This window comes from Echiichthys vipera, assembly GCF_963691815.1.
Source record: "Echiichthys vipera genome assembly, chromosome: 12".
Classification (NCBI taxonomy): Eukaryota; Metazoa; Chordata; class Actinopteri; order Perciformes; family Trachinidae; genus Echiichthys; species Echiichthys vipera.
In genome coordinates this window covers 25,207,607-25,230,870 of record NC_139837.1, presented here as the reverse complement: position 1 = coordinate 25,230,870, position 23,264 = coordinate 25,207,607, and the positions used below count along the sequence as shown (strand labels likewise).

The following is a 23,264-nucleotide window of genomic DNA, read 5'->3' as shown; positions in this document are numbered from 1 at the left end:
CTCCCCCTCTCCCCTGTGTTTTTGGCTCAGAGACACAAAGATGAAGGTGTTGCCGCTTGAAGCTCAGCATCTTGTGATCCAAACAACATCACAGATGAACTCCGTTTCCGCCGCCTTTGATTGCAGCTTTTCTACAATCTGCTGCCAGATTCCTGGAGAGGTCTTGTCTTTATTTGTTTTTTTCTTACGTTAGCTTTGTTTCACCGGCACTGCTGGCAAGCAAACGATCACAGTTAGCTGTAATGTATTCTTCTGAGCCGTAGGACGGCAAATTCAAAATCAAGGAATGTGTGTTGATTTTGACAAAACTATTTCTGTAATTTTGTTATTTATCCCGGTTACTGAAAACATTGTTGTAGAAGTGAAATCGAAAGTCGAAGTAGATCTGAACCCGAAAACCTGGACTGTACTGTCCTGACCTCAACCCCATCCAGCACCTTTGGGATGAACTGGAACACCAAAAGCCAGAACTAATCACCTTCATCAGTGTTGGACCTCACTGATGCTCTTGAGTCTGGAAATACCTGCAGCCAGAAGAAACCAGAAGAGCTGCTGCAATATTCCACATGCTTTGCCTTATTAGTGTTTTTGGCCCTACCAAGGCGGAGTGCAGTAGCAACGAAAGCAATAGTAACATGAGTAACGCACAGGTTTGGGCCTGAAGGAATGGAGGTTAGGGTCAGGGTTGCCCTAAGATGCCTTTTTATGAAGAGTTAGGCGCTCTTAATTCTGGAGCACTTCCTCTAGGCGTCAAATATCACAGCAGACAGGTTTGCAGATGAACGTGTGAGTGTGCCTTGACAAGATGGCTGTATTTGACATCCTTGGAATGACAGGCTGGTTTTATTGTTTGAATTATTTCGTAGTCACTGCACTTTGACTAGAAACTAATTGGATTACCAACTGGGAAAGTGAAGGCCCCAGAACTCAAGGGGGCCCTGAAAGTTTCAGGCTTGTAATATTGAAGAACCTTGCGTCAAAACCTAGTTTCAATACATAGTATATTATTTCAGCTTTTGTTGTCTATTATGTAAGGAATAATGTCCGAAAAAGTATTTATGGACAACGCAGAGATGAGAACTGTCTGACACAAAGTCCATTCATACCTGATAATTGAACACCTCGAAGGGCATTTACCCCCTTATATCATAGTCACTTACTATATAAAACAATAATTAGACCACTCATTTATACTATTTCATGTCTTTTTGCGGTAACATTTGAAAGTTTTTAAAAAATAACAACTCGTTTCCCTTCACTTCTGGTTAAATAAGTAATGCGACCCTTACCTTAGTAACAGCATAGCAACAGAACGTAACAACAAACGCCTCCTTTTTCTCTCATTTTTCAGTTTATATCTGTTAAAACAGACAGAAGTGAGCTTCTGGTCAGACACTCGTTTACATTTCTCCGCAGCATCTATGGGTAGAAGCGGCACTTTTTCGTTATCATGTGGCACACCGGAGCAGACTGATGTGCTTCAATCAGCTGAGGGACAACAACATTTCATAGGTGTCCATATATCAGGGGTTATTGGCACCTATTCATATAGCCACACATATAGACCCTGGGGAAGGTTATATCCGTATCGCCCCTCATCCATCTGTACACAACGCATAGTGACCGGATGGATGAGGGGCCCATGATGACATTTTCGTCCCGGGCCCCTCAGCGGATTGATCCGCCCGTGATAAAAAGCCATATTTCAGCTCCGGATGCTTTGAACATTTTGAAATCCCATTAGTCTTTTAATATCACATTGTGGAAGAACAAGATTAATACACTTCTTCATTTGTTAGACTCATAATTGTGATGTTAATTAATACATATATAAGGACTGCAACTGCAATTGGTAATAGAGGCTTAAATGGTGTAACAAATTAATTAATGATTATTAATAATTAAAACATTAAACATTGGTACATTGAGATTATAATTCCCTCCAGTTGTTCTCTCACTCTCTTGCTTCCTCTGTTTCCTTTTGGGCTTTTTCCTTTTCTCTCATTGTCTCGCTAATTTTTCCTTCCTCCTTCCTCTCTCTTTCTGGATTTTCCTTCCTCTTTCTTTATGCTTCGTTCCCCTCTCTCGCTCATCCTCTCACTCTTTCCTATCCTAAAGAAATGTAATCACCTGCAGGCCCTCATGCTTAACTACCCTGCAAACGCACACAGACACACAGACACACAGACACAGACACACACACACACACACACACACACACACACACACACACAAACACACACACACACACATCCTTTTGTGCAGGTGGCGGTGTGTGACGTTGACTAATGCGATGCTGGTTCAGACATCTTGGCGTTAATCGATTAGCGCTGCAGCTCGACAGCGTGAGCGTGCGCACACATGCACACACACACACACACACACACACACACACACACACACACACACACACACATACACATACACACACACACACACACACACACACACACACACATACACACATACACACACAAACACACACACCCATACTGTTGCCATGAAATCAAGGAAATGGAGAGCGAAAGACTTTGGAAATAGAAGAGAAAATAGTTCTCAAACAGACGATGAAATAAAAAGACAGACAGGTAGGGAGACGGGTGAAAGGGAAAGCGCCTCAGATTGGAGACCATGTCGCAGTACAGAGGTGGAGCTGCAGTAGAAAATACAGTAACAGTAAGAGAACAGAGTGTGTGTTTTGCTGTAAATGGAGGTGATATCTGCTTCCTCCATCACACTGAGATAAAACCTAAATAAGTAAATAACCCACAAAACCATTTTTCAACGCAATGCCATCTGATCTGTGTCACCGCTTCTTATCAGAGAAACAGAAAAGAATTATGATCCATTGATACCAAACCAGGCAACATCTCACCAGACCTGTTAATGATTGAATATCACCACAGCGGTGCACTAACAGCTTTTGCATCACTCCTCCCAAACATCTAAGGAGTTAAATGTATGTAAATGACTCATACCCTTTGAGGTTTAGTAGAGCTTAACATGTTCTCAAAATCTAAATGGTTCATCCTCTGTGATCAGGACATGTTGTGACTTCTGGCTTCTTGTGCATATATAGAAGTTTCATCCTGCTGGTGGCGCTAGAGCAAAGGTCAAAGGTTCGTGATCATTGTAAGGATTCACCCTCTGGGGAACACAAATATCTACATTAAACTTCACGCCAATCACTGGAGATGGACGCTCCTTTGACTCAGCTGCTACCGGGGTGAAACATGCAAAATAATGCCTTCAAAGTGTGTGTATGTTTGCGTGTGTGTGTGTGAGAGAGATTGTCAACCACTAGGGAGCGTCCTTAAAGAGACGCAAAGCAGTTGTGATTAAACGGTGAGTGTGAGGAGCGTTATTAACGACTCTGTACTTGGAGCAGAACTTTGTTTATGAACGCCACATGTCAGGAAGTGACAACCAAAATTCACACCAGAAATAACCAAAACTTATTCAGTTGACCTCATTGCCACGGATGACATCGTGTTCATACCTTCTGGAGAGTTGGACCAACTTTAATCTGCGGTGATATTGGTGGTTATTATTGGTTGTTGATGTGATGGCATCTCTGACCAACTCTACCACGTTCATAATGCCGTCTCCATTAAGGCCATACCTTTTTAAAAGCTCACTATCATTTAATCTCCCAAAATGTTGACTGTAGCAGCCATGTTGGCTCCTTCCTCATTTACCCTGAGTGACTTAGGAGTCCTACAGATGTTTTTATAGGGACAGGGCTGCAACATAAACCCTGTAAATTATTTTCAAAAACAATAATATCTATTTTAACCCATCTGTGCGTGCATGCGTGTGTGTGTGTGTGTGTGTGTGTGTGTGTGTGTGTGTGTGTGATAAGCTATCTGGTACAGTAAAACTATGATGTATGGTTCTCATCCTCACACTAAGACACAGCACTGATAGCAAACACACACACACACAAACACACACACACGGTTCAGAGCTGATGCAGAGGGTTGATAACACTGCAATAAACTCTCTCACAAAGAAACTTACAAAGTGCAATCACAGTGTGTGTGTGTGTGTGTGTGTGTGTGTGTGTGTGTGTGTGTGTGTGTGTGTGTGTGTGTGTGTGAGTGTGTGTATGTGTGTGTGGGTAGAGAGAGAGAGAGAACAAAAAAGGAAGTTAAACTTCAAACAGGAGCCTTGATGTTGATATCATTTAATAACATCGGGTCCTGCGCGCAGAAACACACACACACACACACACACACACACACACTGCTCTCATTAGTCATAACAGCAATGTTATCAGTTTGTATGAGCGCGTGTGTGTAGAAGGGAATCAACACACAGAAAAGATGAGAAACAGGCTGTTAATGAAGAGAACACGAGTCTACACACACACACACACACACACACACACACACACATTAACACAGACAAGACGATGTTTGTTTGTAAAGACAGTGTTTGTGTGTGAGTGGCAACACGGTGAGAAAAGTAAGAAATGATGTGTTTCATATTCACTAATGTTGACAGATGTGCCTGCTTGTCTCCGTTCTTCCAGGACATAAACAGTTGAAAGTCCTGTGTTTTACTACGTCACCTGATCTTTGCTCCAGACATCATTTCTACAGTAATAAATATGGAGATTACACAAAAACTGTGCATTATATTTTGCAGGTATATGAATATGTATGTATATGAACAGTGAGGACAGCCTGTATGAAATAGGACATCATACATCGTCAGGTATCATACAAACCTGTTGATGAGAATACGTTACACAGCAAAAGACTCAACTGTCTGACCTTGAAACCTGTCATTGTTCTCTGCTTCACTATTTGTGTGACTGGTGACACAATGATTTGAAGTGAATTAATCTATAACGTGTTTTCCTGAAGAAACATCAGCTGGCTCATTGTCAGTCCACTTCTAGTTCACACAAAAAAACTAGGTGTTGATACATAAATCTTAAGTCCATTCTGTTACAAAAACAGGGTCCTAATCTCAGTAACATCTCACCACGATAAAGTCCCACAGGGAATATTTATCCAATAAAGATGTTTTGTGTAGCTGCTAAATCAGTCATTTCTAACACATCTGCATGTGAAGGAGGTCAGACGCAGTCAAATGTCTCGGCTGCAGCTTTAAGATGCTGTGATCTAAATCTTTCACAAGCTCCTTGACCCTGAGGGAATAAAACTCGGAGGAAAAAAACTGAGTATTTAAAGTAATTGGGAGAATAAAAGTGGTCAAATTCAGACAATAAGAACTCTTTTTATCAGAAATCAGAGAAGCAGATCTGCCATATTTACCCCGTTTCTTTGATTCAGCCGAGACTGAACATGCTGCTACTTAAAAAAAAATGAATGAAAAAGTTCTTCTGATCAACAACCTCATCAAAGTCAACTTAGCTCATGGTTCTTTTTTTTTTCCTCCTTAAAAGTATTAAAAAATCAATTAGTGAGAGCGCAGATCAAACGGTTTGAGTGACAGGCAGCCGGCGACAAATTAATCAGCATCCTGAGGGACAGATGGCTTCAAAATGAACTTTCTCCGCTTTTAGCCTCAAAGCAACATTATTTTATTCATCTCCACTGCACTTGTGTTAATATACAACAGAAGATTCCTCGTGTTGCAGTTAGAAAACAACAGCTGCAATTAGTCCAGCCGCAGACTGCCTGTGGTTTGAAAAGGAAGATGTGAAGGACGGAAGGAGGGTTTAAGGAGGTAGGGAAGAGGACAAACGGTAGGAGAAGGAAACCAAGGGGGTAGGAAGGAAGGAAGGAATGACGGGAGGGGGGGAGGGGGATAGCTTCAGTGTGAGAAAGAGAGAGCATATTTCCAGGAGCAGCACGGCGGTAATTTCAGATACAGTAAGTGTGTGTGTTCATGCTAATTATTTGGCGGTAGCTGTGTCTGGGAAAACCCATAGACATGCAAATCAGAGACAAGGCTAACTGGTACTGGTTGGCAAAGAATCTGTGTGTGTGTGTGTGTGTGTGTGTGTGTGCATGCAGAACTGAGAGTGAAGCAGAATTTAAGGATGAACACTTGATGGATAGTGCTCATGTTACTCAATGTTTCATCAGTAACTTCAGCTGCTCACTGGAGTTTTTATTCAAACAAACAGGAGGAAATGGAAATGTGTCGGACTATTTTCCACGGTGGATTAATCAGCATTTTAGGGACAGAATGAAAAAGATTGAATTTGTGTCCCATGTTGCTACAGGTACAGATGAGACAGGACGTCCCGAACAGGGCACAGTGGTTGATAAAAGCATAAAAGAAGATTTAAAAAAACTGAAAAGTTATTGAAGGGATAAAATTTAGACTCTTGACTCATTTAACAAACTCCGGGTTCACTAACTACACTGTTGGTGCTTTATTTTGAGCAGTATTAGTGGTTACCAAAGATGTTTTGGATGCGTTCAGTGCACCACCCCAAGCTAATCAGTGTTAGCCACGTCTGGCTGTTAGCGACTCTCCAGGATTTCTCTGTTAATAGTTTATACACAAATTTTTTTTGTCTCAATAGCTTACTTGATGTATATTCATGCTGAAAAAGACTGTGGTATGCTTTGACGCAAGAATTACAAGAATGACCTTTTTTTCTCATGCCACAGTAGCGTGGTATTCTGACTGGAGAATGATGAACCAACTCCTTATAATCCAATATTGGCAATGCGCTCTGAAAAAAACTTTTCCACAAAACAGCCGTATGTATCGTCACTGAACCGGGATTATTTAGATCCTCATATTCCTGATATATACATATAAATAAATGAACTGAACTCCTCTACAGTCTTGTTTAAGACTCAAATGAAGCCAACCCTCCAGCGCAGTGCTGACACAGGTCTGAGCATTAGCTTGGAGCATAAAGACGGACGATAGAGGGATGAAAGGATGAAGATGGAAAGAGAGATGAGGGATGATGGCAGAGATAGAGGGGTGGCGGGACAGAAAGAGGGATGGAGGGACTGGAGGAGGTGTGTTTCAGAGAGCAGTTATGAGTGTTATTAAGAAATGGCTCGGCTGCTAACAGAGCGTTCAAATGGCGGTACAGCTGAACGCTTCACGGCCCAGCAAACACAAGCTCGACCGCCCTCTCCCTCTCTCTCCATCTCCAGTTTATCTAATTCTCTCTCTCCCTCTCTTTCTGATTCATTCATCTCTCTCTTTCTCTCAGTGTCCTCCAACTCTCCCCTGTTACATTTTAAATTATAAAAAAAAAATCCATTCAATCCATTGGTTTCGATCAGAGAGTGCAGCGGCCTGTGTGTGCGCTCGCATTATATAAGTGCACATCATGGGTCTGTGAGTGTATGTATTTATCTCTCCACATGTTTATCTTTTCCGTGTGTGTGTGTGTGTGTGTGTGTATGTGTGACACAGACAGTAAACAAGGTAATAACAGTGGCGAGCATGGCTGTTGCAGATGATTTACTGCTATCGAGAGCTTTGATTGAAGCAACATCTTCCAATATGACAGTACACGTCCTTCTGGACTTTACAGTATGATACTGTAAGAATAGTGCACTGTGTTTGTGGAGTATTTTGTCTTTTCAGCATCAAAGCCTCCTAACAAGCCTATTGGTTCCTACTGGAGACATAAATCTTTCATAGTTTCTTCGCTGACAGGAGGAAATAGGGCATTTGTTGGGGACTATTTTCAGAGGCGGATTAATACACATACTAACGCATCTGTGTCACCAGTTGGACAGTTTTTGGCTAAATTCTATCAAACCTTCTGTTTAATCTCCCAATATAAATTATGGTGTAATGTTTAGAGTTTAATGGTGTTAAACTAAAGTCTAACGTCTTATTTTTCAAACCATATATTATTTTAACGGCCTAATTTATATTTGTTATTACACAAGTTGTCAAAAGTATGGTAACACCGGTATATTAGCCGTGTTCTCCTCTCAGCCCTAGTCGGACAATCCGATCTCCCCGTCGTAAACACTGGGAGCTGCTGGTCGTCAACATTAACATCAATGTTTTCCAGGACCATACTTAAGTCCTTCACAATAAAATGACGTGCTTTAACAGCTCCAAAATATACCCTAGAGTCTTCTTCATTTCCATTTTTACGACCACCTGAGCTTCTCAGGCTGAGCGTCGTCAAAACGTTCTTACTGCTTTCTCTCATCAACGTTATTTTACTAATTTGACATTTAAATGCCCATGTACAATTATGAAGTTTCACTTTCAGATTTTCAGATTGCACTTTGGTGGTGATCCAGTGTGTTTGTTTATTTATATGTAACTTCTACCCTTCGTTCCTTTTCAAGAAAATGATCTGTGACCTTGTCGTACCAACTAGGCGTCTTTTCCAGGGACTTGACCAGTGTCCTCTCAATGGCAGCAGAGCTAGGCTGCTTAAAAGGCCTTGGCCCAGCTGGAGCTGCTGCGCCAGGCTACTGTGAAGTGTGACCAGCTGTGAGTGTGAGTGTGAGTGTGAGTGTGAGTGTGAGTGTGAGTGTGAGTGACGGGGGGAGAAGCTCCACAGCTGCTGCTGCTCATTGGGGAAATAAACCGCAGAGTGACAGAACAGAATCACCAAACACAACGCTAGTCGTTTTTAACAAAGACAAAGTCTCTGGGGATCGGTAAAGTCTTCGGATCAGTTCAGAACAACAGAATGAAAAACTTGGAAAAAGCTCCGCTAGATGTTTATTCTTCAAGATCGCTGATTCGCTGATTTAGCTGTCAATCAAGAAAGGATTCCGCCTCAGACAGCTCATCCAATCATCATGCAGAAGCCGAGCTTTCGGGGCCAGCCCACTGTCCCATGGACCCCCAGAGACGCTGAGCGTCCGATGGGCGGGACAAAGCCCAGCATTTATCCAATGAGCGTCTAGTTTGGCTGCAGTGGAACAACCCGCTCTACGCTTCCCCATTGAAGTCAGTAGAAGCTGAGCGTCCGACTGTGTGAGAAGGAAGTTGCTCCGGTTACCTGGGATAAAAAGCTGATTCTGAACAAAAGATGAAGGTTTCTAGTGTGTATTTAGTCAATGAAACCGCAATTTCCAAGCTTGGATCAATAAAGTAGTTATATTATATTCTATTCTATAAATGTACACACAGCAGAACATATTTCACCACATTTTTTTGGTGACATTTTAGGGGAAGCTGAGCTTCGCTTGCAGTCTTAGATCATCACTGCTAGATGCATTATAATAATTTGCCCATTATATAAGTACAGAAAAAATAAACGTTTTTTCTGATCTAAGCCAAGTTGCTCTGGTGCCTAAACTTAACCTTCATCTTCATGTACCAGATGCTGTTTCACAGCAATCATACAAATTGTTGTGCAAAAGTTTCTGCAGGATATCCTACTGACCCGTTGATGAGAATACGTTGATTCTAGACATGACCTTCATAGAAAGTGTCACTGGAATATTTCTTTATAAAAACTCAGATTATGGAGGCCTTCAACCAAATAAACAATGACATTAGAGTGGTTACCTTGTAATCCCACACTCAGAAACAGCTCACATATTTTCTCGATCTACTTTTTTCTCCAAGGAGAATATTCATTATGCTCACGCGTGAAACACTACAATTCTAATAAGAATCAATCTTTTAGCCGGTACAATTAATGCATCCAAGAGAAATTTGTTTTCGCAACAATGGACGACACCTCAAATTAATGAAACATTGCAGATTGATTGTTTGTAGTTAATTTCCTTAATTTTCCCCTGCACAACAATTCTGGACAATTCATTACTGCAAAGTCTGTCAACAGCTTACATTAAATTGCACCACATTTATTTCTGGTTGCCTCACTTGTGAAATAAAAGGAACAAAGTCATTCAACTTTAGTTAAAACATAAAAAACAATCACAATTCAAGGCTTTTAAAGGCGTTTTATCAAGGCGGTGTGTATACAGTGAGTCACCCCTGTTATCGGCACATATACAGTTTCCATGGTAACTATATTTCTGTGTTTATTGCTTTGTATACTCTAGATACCAAGAGAATCTGATGGGTAAAACTCCACATCTCTGCCTACTCCCTCAACTCCCGTTCGGTCCAATCATGTGTATTGGCAATCGGTGTTGCAGCTCTTTAAAAAGCTCCTTATGCTACAGTTTATTCTGACAGTTTGATTCACGATCAGCTGTAGGAGGAGGAGAAAAAAAATATAATTAAAAAATAGGGAAAAAAAACACCCTTTGAGACAAACTCAGCCCGCTTAACTAATTACCAACATATATCACCGCTGGCTCCGACAAGCCAATTACACCTGATTGGAAATACTTTACTTTGTTCAACACATGCTTTTCATGTCAGTTTTAATTCAGTGTCAAAGCTTGCTTTTCTGAATATTACAGTGGATGATTGACTGCTGAGGGTCGTACAGTGTGCAGTACATAAGCCAATAATGTCCCATTTGTCTGGTATGCAGGGAAAGCAGGATAAACAGATTAGAAAAGGACATTAGATGTATAACTGGGTTAGTAAGGACATCAGCTCTAATGGGTAAACGTCCTTCACAAGAGTCTCACTATGATTAATATAAAGTGAAACCAATGACTGTGGGAGTTCCTGGAAAAAGAAAACGACAGGACTGATGGGAAGGAAGGTTACATTAACAAAACAAACAAAAGGGAATATTGTATATCAACAATGACGTGGCTCTGCAGGTCAGGATGTTTTGAGCTGGATCAGATATCGTCTCATATATTGACTAATTAGCTGGATCGGATATCGTCTCAGATATTGACTAATTAGCTGGATCGGATATCGTCTCAGATATTGACTAATTAGCTGGATCGGATATCGGATTAATGAGGCCGATCCAGCATTCCGATCCAGTCATTTCATTTTTATGAATATCATACACAGCAACACAGTTACAGCGATCTAGTCACTTCAATTCTATGTTTGCAACACCGGTTAGGGTTTAGTTAGGGGTCCATGTCCGAGGGGACTGGGGCCACACGATGCAGGCAGAAGTGTGGCTCCCAGTGCAGCGGTGCTCCCTTTTGTTTTAACATGGATTTTTATTTTTATTTATTTATTTTATTCATTCTTTTTTTTTAATTTTCCTTCAGTTAAACTCATACTGCAGCCTAAACCATTCAAGTTACAGGAGTGAAACGTTGAACTTTGGTTCAGACACCTGCACGTACGGCAGACACCAAAAATGACACGTGCGCTATAATCAAGTTGAACGCGTTTTTGCCTGTAACTCCCACATCGTACCTCGCACATTCAAAATTCTTACTTTCCTTGAACATATGGGAATCTCTGGATATGGGTCACGCCCCTTTCTGTCCCCACTTTTTTTTCACAGTATCGCGATATATGGAAAACCTACTTTTTCTAACTCCAAGGCCGAGTGTCAAATCAAGATGAAACTTAGTACACATAATGTTTGGATGGTCCTGACCAAAAGTGATCAAAATAATTTTGATACTCTTATAAAAGCCGAAGTTATAAAAGAACATTTTCCTGTAAATTACTGACAAAACAGGAAGTGTGGTGTATCTTTCTCAGGTTGTGTCGGATGGACACAAAACTTAGTAATCTAGTTTCTTATGTCTTACTGAGGCCTTCTACAAAATTTCACACAAACCAACCACTAGGTGGCGCTGTTACGCATAATTCATCTTATCTTAGCAACTATAAATCGGATTAAGAAGAAACTTAGAACAATAGTCTCTGATGCTCATCTGAGCTAAGACAAATATGACATCAATCATCCAGGAGGTGGTGCTGTTTTGAATATGACTCATACCGGAGCATATACCTTATAAGTTATGGAAACAAAACTTTCAGGGGAGGTATAGACTGGTGGCCCCACAGAACACACCAAAAATGACACGCCCACCTCAAAATGGCGCTATGATCAAGGAAAAGGCTTTTCGGGCTCTAACTTCCACCTCAAAAGCATCTCCAGACGTCAACCTCCTTCTGAGACACTGAGCACCTTTGCACAATCCACAATTTTCATCCAAGCTCAAAAGAATCACTATATCAGCTGTCATATCGGTAATCTGTGAAATTTCACTCTAAAATCAGTATAGATCTCATAAAAACTCCATGTATGTCAGACCCTAAAAGGCAAACCTGCAGACATCCACAGAGTCCCTTGAAAAACACCTGGAACTGTCAGGAAACACGCCTTGAATCCTCTGAACCTTCAAGTCCTCAAAGGCCTTTAACATGCCGCCAACAGGTCCTGAAGGCTGATGGGAGTTTATGACACAGCACGACAGACACTTTCCTGCTAATTCTACCAATTCAGTCAATCACAAAGCTCCGATGTGAGCCCTGCCCAGGTCACTCCAGTGTGAACAGAAAGACAGTTCTTTTTCTCTTCTCTTCTCTTCTCTCTTCTCCTTTCATTATGGAGACTGGACTGATCAAAGTGTGGTCAGACTGAAGCTCCAGCCGGCTGCGTTTCTGCCATCAACGCGGAGGAAAATCAGGCGTCAGAACTCAGCTGTGCACAAATCTATGTCGACACTCAGCGAGACAAAAACATGTAATTTCATATGCAAACCCGCAGAGAGAAACACAGCCTGATTCAATAAGGGAACAACTCTCACTGTCTCTCTCTGAGCGTCCCTGTGTTCTCGTTAATTGTGGCATCTTTTCAGGGGGTAAACAGAAACAAGCAACTGTATTTGCTGTCATTACAACCCATTGTTGGACAACAACACTTCCCGGAGCTGTTTTGTGTTTGCCAAGCAAAATAAAGAAAAAAGATACCAGGGGGGGGGGGGGGGTTAGGTGTTGGCGTAATTGTTTCCATGGTGATTATGTTTTCGTCTTTGGTGTGCGAGTATGTGACAGCATGCAGGACCAGAGAGAGGGAGGAAAAAAAGAGTTGAACGAAGCGCCCGCCAGCTACGTCGGCAGCCGAAAGCAATTTCCTCGTCTAAATTTAGTTATGCAAAGCCTATGGGCATCATCAGCATTTGGTAATTAGTTTTATAATTACTGCTGTTTCCCTCTCCCTCTGTCGTTCCATTTTTCTTTACACTGCGACTGGGGAATCAAAACATCTCACACTCGCAGCTGGCCAAATTACTCTCCGTTTATTAAGTGCGAGCATGCACAGCGAGCGGTTTTAGCCGGCGGACGGAGCGGCGTCTGCGTCGCAGAGTCGGGGGCTTAGCCAGGGGCCGATAGCAACACCACAGGTTTCTGCAGCGAGAGAGCCGAAGCAGCGTTTGACAAGTTTATTATGTGAAGAGGCAGCAGCCGCCCTGCTCTGCACTTTCTCTCGTTTAAGACGAGATCTGTGGGTAAAAAGGCTGAAGTGATTACAGCTGGACAGGGGGTCTTTGGGAAGGAAATAGCAATTATCTTCCAATGTGTACATGATGTAGTTTAAATAACAGAGGCTCTGTTTCATGTGCTTTCACTCAGCCCCACTGTGCTTCAGTTCATGACAGGAGTTGTGTTGTTCTTATCACACATCAGTGGGAGGAAGATCCTGCTGTTAAATGCAGACAAACCTGAATTTAACAGCTGCAGGGAGATCAGGGTGGTTAGCTTACAGACGGAAACATCAGGCTGTTTAGCCGGAGAGAGGCTCGTGATCTGTCGACGGCAATCTGGATCAACACGCCTCTTAAAACGCTGCACACCGTTAGTGTCAGCTTGTGAGTTAGAAAAAAGCTTGATTTGAAACAGTTCACTGTGTATGACACCCACAATATGGGAGCTTTCTGCTTGTTCAGAAGCTCTATGATATTAACCGTGTGAAACCTGGGACAGAGTGTTTTATGGCTGCAAGCTTCCTTATTCTGAACTTGTGTGGTGACTTTAGCAACACTGACTATTGAACAACACCCATAATGTTGAACACACCAGTGGTTTAACAGGGCTAAACATTTTTTATATATATATATATATAGGTGGATTTAAGTGTGATGAAACGAGAAGCGACTGTTCAGTGTAAACAACATGGAGGCTTCTGTGGATGAGATGAGCGCAGCTATGGAGCAAGCTGCTCACTTTTTGGATCCTTCTGTTGAATATGGACCGGGCACCTGAAATTGGGCTTTTTATCTATAAATTCACGTTACACAAACAGCAAATATCCTTAACAAATATCCTTAACCCACATTAGCTGTTAGTACATCATTCGCTTCATTGATCTGATTGGTTAATTTGGTCATTATGTTGGTGAGAGACAGATGGTTTATCCAATCAGCAACCAGGATTTCCTCCCCTTCCCAAAAGATCTCCAAACCAGAGATCCCAGACGGATATGGTGAGCAAAAGTCAGGTTAGAGGCGAAGAGCTGGTTCAAAAAATCAAAGGTGGATGTGTCTCGGGTCAAGAGCAGAAGCAAGAGGTGCTGCACACACACACAAATAAAAAAGTGCGGCTGTTTACCAGTCAAGTGAATTTGAAAAAAGGACTACTTGAGGAATCGGTCACTCACGCCCATCCCTAGTTCTAACAGTATAAATGTACGCGGAGCAGCGGGATTCTGTTAAATTTTGGAAGTTGAATCCTTGCAGAGCCGCCTCGCCCTCGCTCCTCTCGCCGCCCTTTGAAAAAGGAGCCCGGCTCAGTTGCTGAGCTCAGAATCATCGTCAGGCTGCAGGCTGGGCTGGGGAGGTGGGAGGGGTTTGATGTGAGCGCTGTGTTTATCCGGGTGTCGGGGTCACTGTGTTCCCTCAGTATAATGGAGGAACCCATTAGCCCAGCCAGCAGGCCGCATCATAAAAACGTCAGCTGGTACAAAGAGACGAGATGGATCATAACGAGACGAGACTCCCGCTGCTCTCCCTCTCTGTCTCTCTGCCTCTCTCTCTCAGCCTCACTGATAGCCTCTGTCTCTCTAATTGACTGTCTCGTTTATTTTTCTCTCTTTCTCCCCCGTCTCGTCTTTATCCCTCTCATTTTTCTACACAGCCTCTCTCCCTCTGATGCTCCTCTTTTTTCCCCCGGCTTGCTCTCTCTCAGCGCTTACAGTCTCGCTAAGCAGGAGGTTGATTTTGTATAAAGTGGCAGTCTGGCTGTATGTAAAGCTAAGTGGATGGGAACACACACACACATAAAAACACACACGTCTCAGATCATGAGGAGTCGGCTAACATCATTGTAAAATGTAGACGATGTTTCACACCATGAATTCTGACATAGAGCAGTTATTAAGTATACATCTGCTGGGGTTAGACTTGTACTGTGTTGCTTCTGTGATATTTGACCTGACAAAAGGATGAAAAAGAGGATTTGATTTCACACTTTCACAGGTCGACAGTATGTGGTGTCAGCCATCTTGTTTGAAGATGACAGTTGAGTTCAGGCAACGAAAGGTTACTGTTAAGTGTAGACAACTAAAGGCGACGGTTATGTTTAGTCGACAGCAGGTGAGAGTTGAGTTTAGACGACACAAATCCAACAGATTCAGTCAATGATTAAGATTAAGACACAATTTATTTAATCCATCCATCATCCATCTGATTTAGAAACAAAAAGTTTGATAATCAAATCTGCGCAGTCTCAACATTCACTTACATAAATAATCATTAAAGGTGACTCAAACACACACACACACACACACACACACACACACACACACACACACACACCATGCAAAACCCAACCTTATGAGCTCCTGTACTGAGTCATACATAGATTTGTGAGTCAAAAAAATGCCATAATTTACTTTTTAATAACCGAGAGAGAAGATTTATACATTATGTAAAGCAGCAATGTGTGTTGTGCAGTGTGTATGTTTGTGTGTGTGCGCGTGTTTTCAACATGTGTGCTCCGTCTGCATTTGTCCAGGTCTACCTGTGTGTTCGTAATACGTACATGTGTGAGTGTGTGTGTATTTGTGAACGTGAAAGTTTGTTTGCGTGTTTGCATATAGGAGTGTGTGTGTGTGTGTGTGTGTCTTGATTGTAGGCTGGCTCATGAAGTGTGGCATTTTGGTGTCTGCTGCTCTCTGCATGCATAATGAATAGCCAGGTGTCGGAGGGGGTCACACACACACACACACACACACAGACGCAACAGACTGTCAGACAGACGCACAGAAGCTGAAACACTATTGAACACACACACAACCGTAAATTCACACATAAACACTTCGACAAACATTCGCTCACACACACACTGAGATGTTGAGTGGTCAGTCGTAGAAACACACACACACACACACACAAACACGCATGCACGCACGCACACACACACACACACACACACACACACACTCACACACACACACACACACACACACACACACACACACACACACACACACACACACACACACACACACACACACACACACACACACACACACAGGCTGGGTGTCAGGATGCTCCAAAGGTCACGGTTGTTTGTGTGGCGTCCTGCAGCAGATGTGGAGGAACTCTCTGACAGGAAGTCAAAACCTCCAACACTAAACTGTAGAAGAGCAACTGATGGGTCAATTACTGCAAAGGTCAATGGGGTGGGGGGGGGGGGGTTGGGGGGAGGGGCAGAGAGGAGAGGAGTGGAGGAGAGGGGGAGGAGAGGTGAGGAGAGGACAGGAGGAGAAGGGGGCGGGGGCAGAGAGGAGAGGGGAGGGGAGGGGAGGAGAGGTGAGGAGAGGAGAGGAGAGGAGGAGAGGGGGAGAGGTGAGGGGGAGAGAGGGAGGGGAGGAGAGGAGAGGGGGAAAGGGGGAGGAGAGGAGAGGGAAGGGTTGGGGAGAATGACAGAAAAAGAAAGGAGGAGAAGAGAAAGGAAGGATCAGGAAGTTACGAAGGAAAAAAAGATGGAGGAAGATGTGGGGAAGACAAAGGAGAGAGGAAGGTTAAAACAAGTAACGGTGGAAGACAAGGAGGAGGAGAGGGGAGGAGGTGAAACAGTAATGAAGAGGAAGAAAAGAAAATGGAAGGATGGAGGGAGGGAGATAAAAGAAAAAGAGGAAACAAACAAAACATCAAAGAAGTCAAACAGGAACGATGAGAGGAAGAGAGAGGAAGTCGTGATGAAAGGATGGAAAAGTTAAACGGAGAGAAGGGGGAGGGCTGAGACAGTGGACCACACACACACACACACACACACACACACACACACTCAGAGTACAGTGTGTGATAATGGAGGTCAAACAGCGTCCGCTCTGATAGCAGAGGAGCGCTTCATTTGTTTACCTGCACCGCCCTGCTGGAACAACAACAACAACAACAAACACAGACAGCCACGCTGCTTTAACTCTGTCCTGGTTAACTTATTGTTATTATTTATATTATATACATAATTATGAACGATAATAAAGATATTATTTCTAATTTAGCTTAGAGGGGGTTGGATCAAGATATGTTTATCCACCTTATTCTGGGGGTAAGATAGCGGAAGCAGCAGTAAGCTAATTAGCCCCAGAGGCTAACCATGGTGGCTAACTGCCAACAACAAAAGTAATTCAACTTTAACTGTCACACTCGTGTCACACCTACACGCACACACACACACACACACACACACACACACACACACACACATACATAGGCATCTTCATTACCTGAATGATGCAGAGCAGCTACACAGAGGCCACGATCAATAACTCACTGCTGTACTGAACACTCTGCAACACACACACACCGACACACACACACACACACACACACAGTGGAGTCTGGAGGATATTCATTCATTAGCGTCAGTCAATAGGAGAGAGAAGACAATCTGAACACACACACACACAAACACACACAACCCTGAAGAGAGTGTGTGTGTGTGTGTGTGTGTGTGTGTGTGTGTGTGTGTGTGTGTGTGTGTGTAGGTAGGAGGGGAAATCTGATCAAATAGCATTTTCCGTCTGGGTGTGTGATTTTAATATACAAGGTGAGACCGGCCTCACCTTGCTCCGTGAGTGTGTGTGTGTGTGTGTGTGTGTGTGTGTGTGTGTGAGGACATTTTGGCCCCTCGTCTGTCCGAAGCTTTGGACTCTGGACGTTTGTTAAAGTAAACACATGAAATGAATCACTGTTTGATTAAATTTAACAGTGTGCAGAGAGAGACGTGTAATCACTGACAGAGTTTTCCCATCGGCAGAGAGTGTTTCAGGATGAGACAGTCGGCGCGAGAGCTTCAGGGATGACAGGGTTTTTTTTAGGCATTAGCATCACCCTTGTTTATTTTAGAATATCTGAGAGAATAAGCACTGTGGTGAACAAGAGAGTGGAAACGCCAAACGGCTAAATCTACAACTAAATGCAGGGACTGTAGTCCCTGCATTTAGTTGTAGATTTAGCATCCCAGGGGCCAGAGCGAGTGACATTGAGTCCTATTTGAAACTGCTGGCTAAGGATAAACGTAAATATGGTAAGATTGTTATTCACGTCAGCGGTAATGACACCCATACTGAAGTAAATCTGTGTCATCGGATTTTAAAAATGAAAAAGCTATTGAGTTTTTCAGTTCAGTTTGACTGACTCTGACTTTAGACTTCACTTTGAATCAGAAACTAACCAGTGTAGCATGAAAACATGGTGGATCACAGATTATTACGTTTATACAGTACAGCCATAGTTTGTGTGTTTTATTAGCCAACCAGAAACCCCTCTTGTCACAGCTCTCTGTGAGCAGTGTCTGGAATCGACTGCTCTTCCTTGGTTCCCTGGGTGTCAACATTGAATTTTGCAGCTGAATTTGGCCTGTTGAATCTTAAATGTTCAATGTTTTACCTTTGAATTTCATAAAAATAAATTGTATACATTGTATTTTGCATATGAATTTGGTACAATGACATTTTTCACGTTGACATTTTAAACGTTGAATTTTTTTAACGCTGAATTATTTAAAACAAGTCAGATACATATTTCCAATGCATACATTTTCAGTGCTAGAAAGTCAATGGCTTTTTAATATTAAAATCGGATCTCGCAGATTTACTTCCACACACCCGGTTACGTCAATCTGAAGCCACTGAAGTTAATGTGGAGTGGGTGTGAACATATGCATAAACAATGTTGAACTTTTCTCTGGTCCCCTGCCCACCTTGACTAGCAATGACATGTTTAGTAGCATGTCATCATTTCACCACTGGCTGTTGGGATGGTGCCCAGTAAATAATGTGGGCTTCGTAGATAATTGATAATTGATAATTGATAATTGATAGTTATTCTTTCTGGGGAAAACCTGGTCTTTATGAGAGATGGTATTCATCCAACTTTGATAGAGCCGCTCTCATATCTAAGAACTGCAATTTGCATGAGAGCTCTGATTTCAAACTGTTGACCTGCAATGTGTTCGAAGTGTCCAAAAGTAAGATTCTAACAAACTCTTGCCAGCCAATCAGAGATCAGTGTTTCCCCTACTGGCTGCTTATTTTTGTCATAAATGATTTCCATTAGAATCTGATTACTGTATTGTTTTCGTGTGTAAGTGTTGGTACGAGTGAGTGTGACGTTTGACGTGTGTGTGATTCTCTCTGACACGATGTAGGACTGTGTTTCAGGAGATGTACAACACTCACACAAACACACACACACACATCTCTAATCTGGTGTATACATTTCTGCTCTGTTCATTAAAATGCATGTGCCTCTTCAAAGCGCCAACAACAATGATGCCATCTGCTGTTGTGTGACGAGGTGCGCACACACACACACACACGCGCACACACACACACACACACACACACACACACACACACACACACACACACACACACACACACACAAACAAACACACGCTCAAAGACATGCTCATGTGTAGAAATGTACTCACAAACACATACACACACACACACGCACACAGAAAATTGCACCATCGCAGACACAGTCACACATTCTTGAGCTACGATCTTGTTCTGCATACAAGTGAATTTGCTGGTTGCAGTTCTTTTACACACACACACACACACACACACACACACACACACACACACACACACACACACACACACATGCCACCAGAAATTTCAGGCAATTTGCTTTCATCTTTGGGTCATTCCTACAAGCCCAAACGTCCCTTTTAAAAGCGAGCGCTCCTCTTCTCCTCTAAGTGCGTCGCACAAAGGGCCCATTTCAAAGGCAAATTCCACTTAGATTCACAAGTGCTGTGTATACTCTGGTACTCCAGGCAGAAATTCATCAAAGCTTAATGTTCCCTTCACAGAAAATCACTTAGCGCAGAAGCTAGTAGTCTGTGTGTGTCTGTGTGTGTGTGTGTGTGTGTGTGTGTGTGTGTGTGCGTATGTGTGTGTGTGTGTGTGTTTCCGCAGGTTTTCCATGTTGTTTGATAGCAGTTTAAAGGGCCAGACAATCACATGCAGCGCTGCTCACCTGCGGCCCGATACGCTGCAGTTTGTTCACATTCATAAAGAAGGAAAAAGGTTTGTTTGAAGATATAGTTTGAAGTCATATTGAGGCTAAATAAGAGGCTAAATCTGATTTATCGTTGTTTACAATGAGAAAAGACTGAAGAAGAAAGTACATTTGAGGTCATGTGAATTAAAAATGTGTTTAAAATGTTGTTAGTCTGATATTACAAAAAATAGTGTGAAATAGAGATGCATTAAAAACTATAAAATGTAACTTTTTGAAACTGAAATTTGGATTCAAGTTTGAGTATTGAATACATAAAGAAAATCTATCTTGTGACTTTGAGGCTTCATGTTATTTAGTCAGAGTTACAAAGTGAAGCTTTAACGCTTGTATATGCAGCTTTTGGATTCAACAAAGTCATAGTTTAATTTACAAAACAACAACAAAAACCTACATTAACAGAAAACAAACTGTCCAGACCAAACCCTTTGGTGAATTCTAGAAGCAGCAGCATACAAAGTCGTTGGAAAGGTGTACATAGACCGAGGCAAACATGTTCACACGTGTTTAATTGACGAAACTTCACAGATTCATTTGGAACTGTGGGTGTGCAGGAATGCAAAGACAAGAGGCAGAAGAAGAGAAACTATGAACTTCAATCCAGCAGTCACATTCTCTCAGTTTCACCTACTAACTTCCAGCTACTGCCGATGACATCTCACTGAACTGCTGAACATTTTGGACAAATCAATTTGGATTTAGTTTTCACTCCCCTTTTAAAACACAAAGCAAACACCAATGACAGCTCAGCGTTAATGCACAAGAAAAAGGTGAAACCGTCAATCATCTGTTGAGTTAAAACCACGTCCTCCACGTGTATCGAGCCAAGGAGCATTGACATACAACAATAAAGGGCAGCAGTTAAGCTTTCAAGCGGCAATATGCAATATTTAGTTATTCTATAAAGTGAGTTACTGGTAAAAAATAATGATGTGGAAGTGGAATGAGTGGAATTTTCCTACGAGTGTGTCTGTATCTGCCGAGACCGTGCCCCTCGTCCTGGTGCTTCTCTTTTTTTTAAATTTATGCTTCGTTCAGGACGTTTCAGGGCAACTACCTCTATAAATAACAACAATAACAATAACTTTACAAACAGCAAAGTTAAAAAGTGCTTTACTAAAAAAAAAACATAATCAGATCAAGACCTTAAGATGTAACGATAAAAATAATGAAAAATAGTTACAATAAATACCAACAGTTAAGATAAGCCATAAGGTAAAAGTGAGCGACCTGGTGCCACATCGTGAGCATTCATCCAAGAGGAAACCACACAAAAAACGCTAATATAGCGAAAGCAAAGAGGATATAGCTTGTTCCAAAGACAATCCGACTCATTCTGCCTTTAAATAATGATGGAAAAGCTAAAATGTAAGGCAATAACAAAGAAGAAGCAGCAAGAAAAAGACAACGCATACACAGCATCTCATATGCCACTCACTATAAAGGCTTCTTGGAAGAAATAACTAATGACAAAATGACCTGTAGGGCTGTAAATTGTTTCTGTATGATGTCACTTTGGGTTAGTAGAGTCGAAACTTCTCCATAGAAATTATACATGCATTCGATCCTTTTTGTCCCCAGATCTAGAATAAAAAGACTATTTGCTCACAGTTCATTACCGCAAGCAATTCAATTTTATTTATGGTGCCAAATCATAACAAAAGTTATCTCAAGACCGCACTCTACGACTTATTTATGATTCGCCCAACAATTCATCCATGAGCCACATCCAAATACTACTGCAGCAGCTACAAGCCTAACAGTCTTTGGCGCGTTAAAGTCGAGCACTGTGTATATGACGGAGTTGGCCGTTCAGTGTGTCGAGATGCTATCGTTCACACGATGGGTATTGAGGTAGGAAAAAATTGGTAGCAAATGCAGTGCTCTATTGGTATCGGTATCACTTTAAGGGTACTGCTGTTGGCAAATTTTAAACGATAACCTGCCCGTCGTCATTATTCAGGATAACTTCTGACTTGAACCTTTCTTCTTCAGGGTTAGAGAAACGTAAAAAAAAAAAAAGAAAAAATGATTTATTCTTCATTGAATCATTGCTCCCGTTGTTTCTCTCCAGCACAAAGTCTTTCCTTGAACTACAAAATGCATCATGCAACAGTTTGAAAACAGACCCCGTCCTCCAGCCCTGACCGTGTTCATCCTACCTTTGACAGAGGTGTTGGGTGGTGGTCCCTCCATGCGCAGGTTCCACGGCGGGTCCCCCTGGTTGGCGAAGTCCCTCATCTTCAGGTAGCTGATGGTGAGCCGGATGATGGATGCCTTGTCCAGCTGGCTGGTGATGGCGCCCGGCAGCGGCAGCATCTTGGCCAGTTCGTAAAACTCAAAGTTCTCCTTTCCCCGCCGCGATCGCGCCGCGTCCCTTGACTTCTCCTTCCTCAGAGCCTGCAGCCTAGACAGAGAACAAACAGCAGAAAATAAGACAATCTGATCATGAAATACATTCTTTGAATGGTACTCTGACGTATTGGTGTTGCATAAGGTATGCATAAAGTTTGGGGAATCACAGGAGTCAAATTAAATGCAGCAGACGCCAAGATATCCTGACTTTCTATCCCTAGCGTGGTTTCAAACATGCAGCGTAAACTGCTCCACGAAAACTCTTGAATGCTTCCTTGTCCTGTCCTAGCATTTGTAAGCCTTACATCATCCACATGAGGAAATTAATCAACCACCTTTACCTTTACTTTGCTACGCACTCAACTGCGCTGAATACCGGCTCACGTCGAAGTGCTGTATAGGGAAGTCAAAGTTTTATGAAATTTGTGGGTCATGCAACACAGTTCAAACCATAGACTGAACAAAACTTGGATGAGGTATTTGTGATGTCACCCGTTGGTTTCTGAAGAGCCCCAATGACGTCACCTAACTTCCCAACTAACCCAAAAATGAGGTGGGCTAAATGAAGCCTACATGTACGACTTTAAGCCTTAATGATTATTATCATGAACGGGAAATAAGCTTTAAAGATCAAAACTGTTT

The 23,264-nt window shown here is 42.3% G+C and overlaps 1 protein-coding gene across 1 annotated transcript in view; it reads right to left on the bottom strand.

Annotated features, from left to right (window-relative positions):
- The window catches only part of npas3 (neuronal PAS domain protein 3), a gene marked incomplete at both ends in the record, with an annotated part of 307,345 nt that overhangs the window by 165,313 nt on the left and 118,768 nt on the right, over window positions 1-23,264 (bottom strand). The window contains 1 exon segment of the mRNA XM_083924082.1: window positions 22,430-22,674. Within this exon segment, the coding sequence (XP_083780208.1) occupies window positions 22,430-22,674 (245 nt within the window).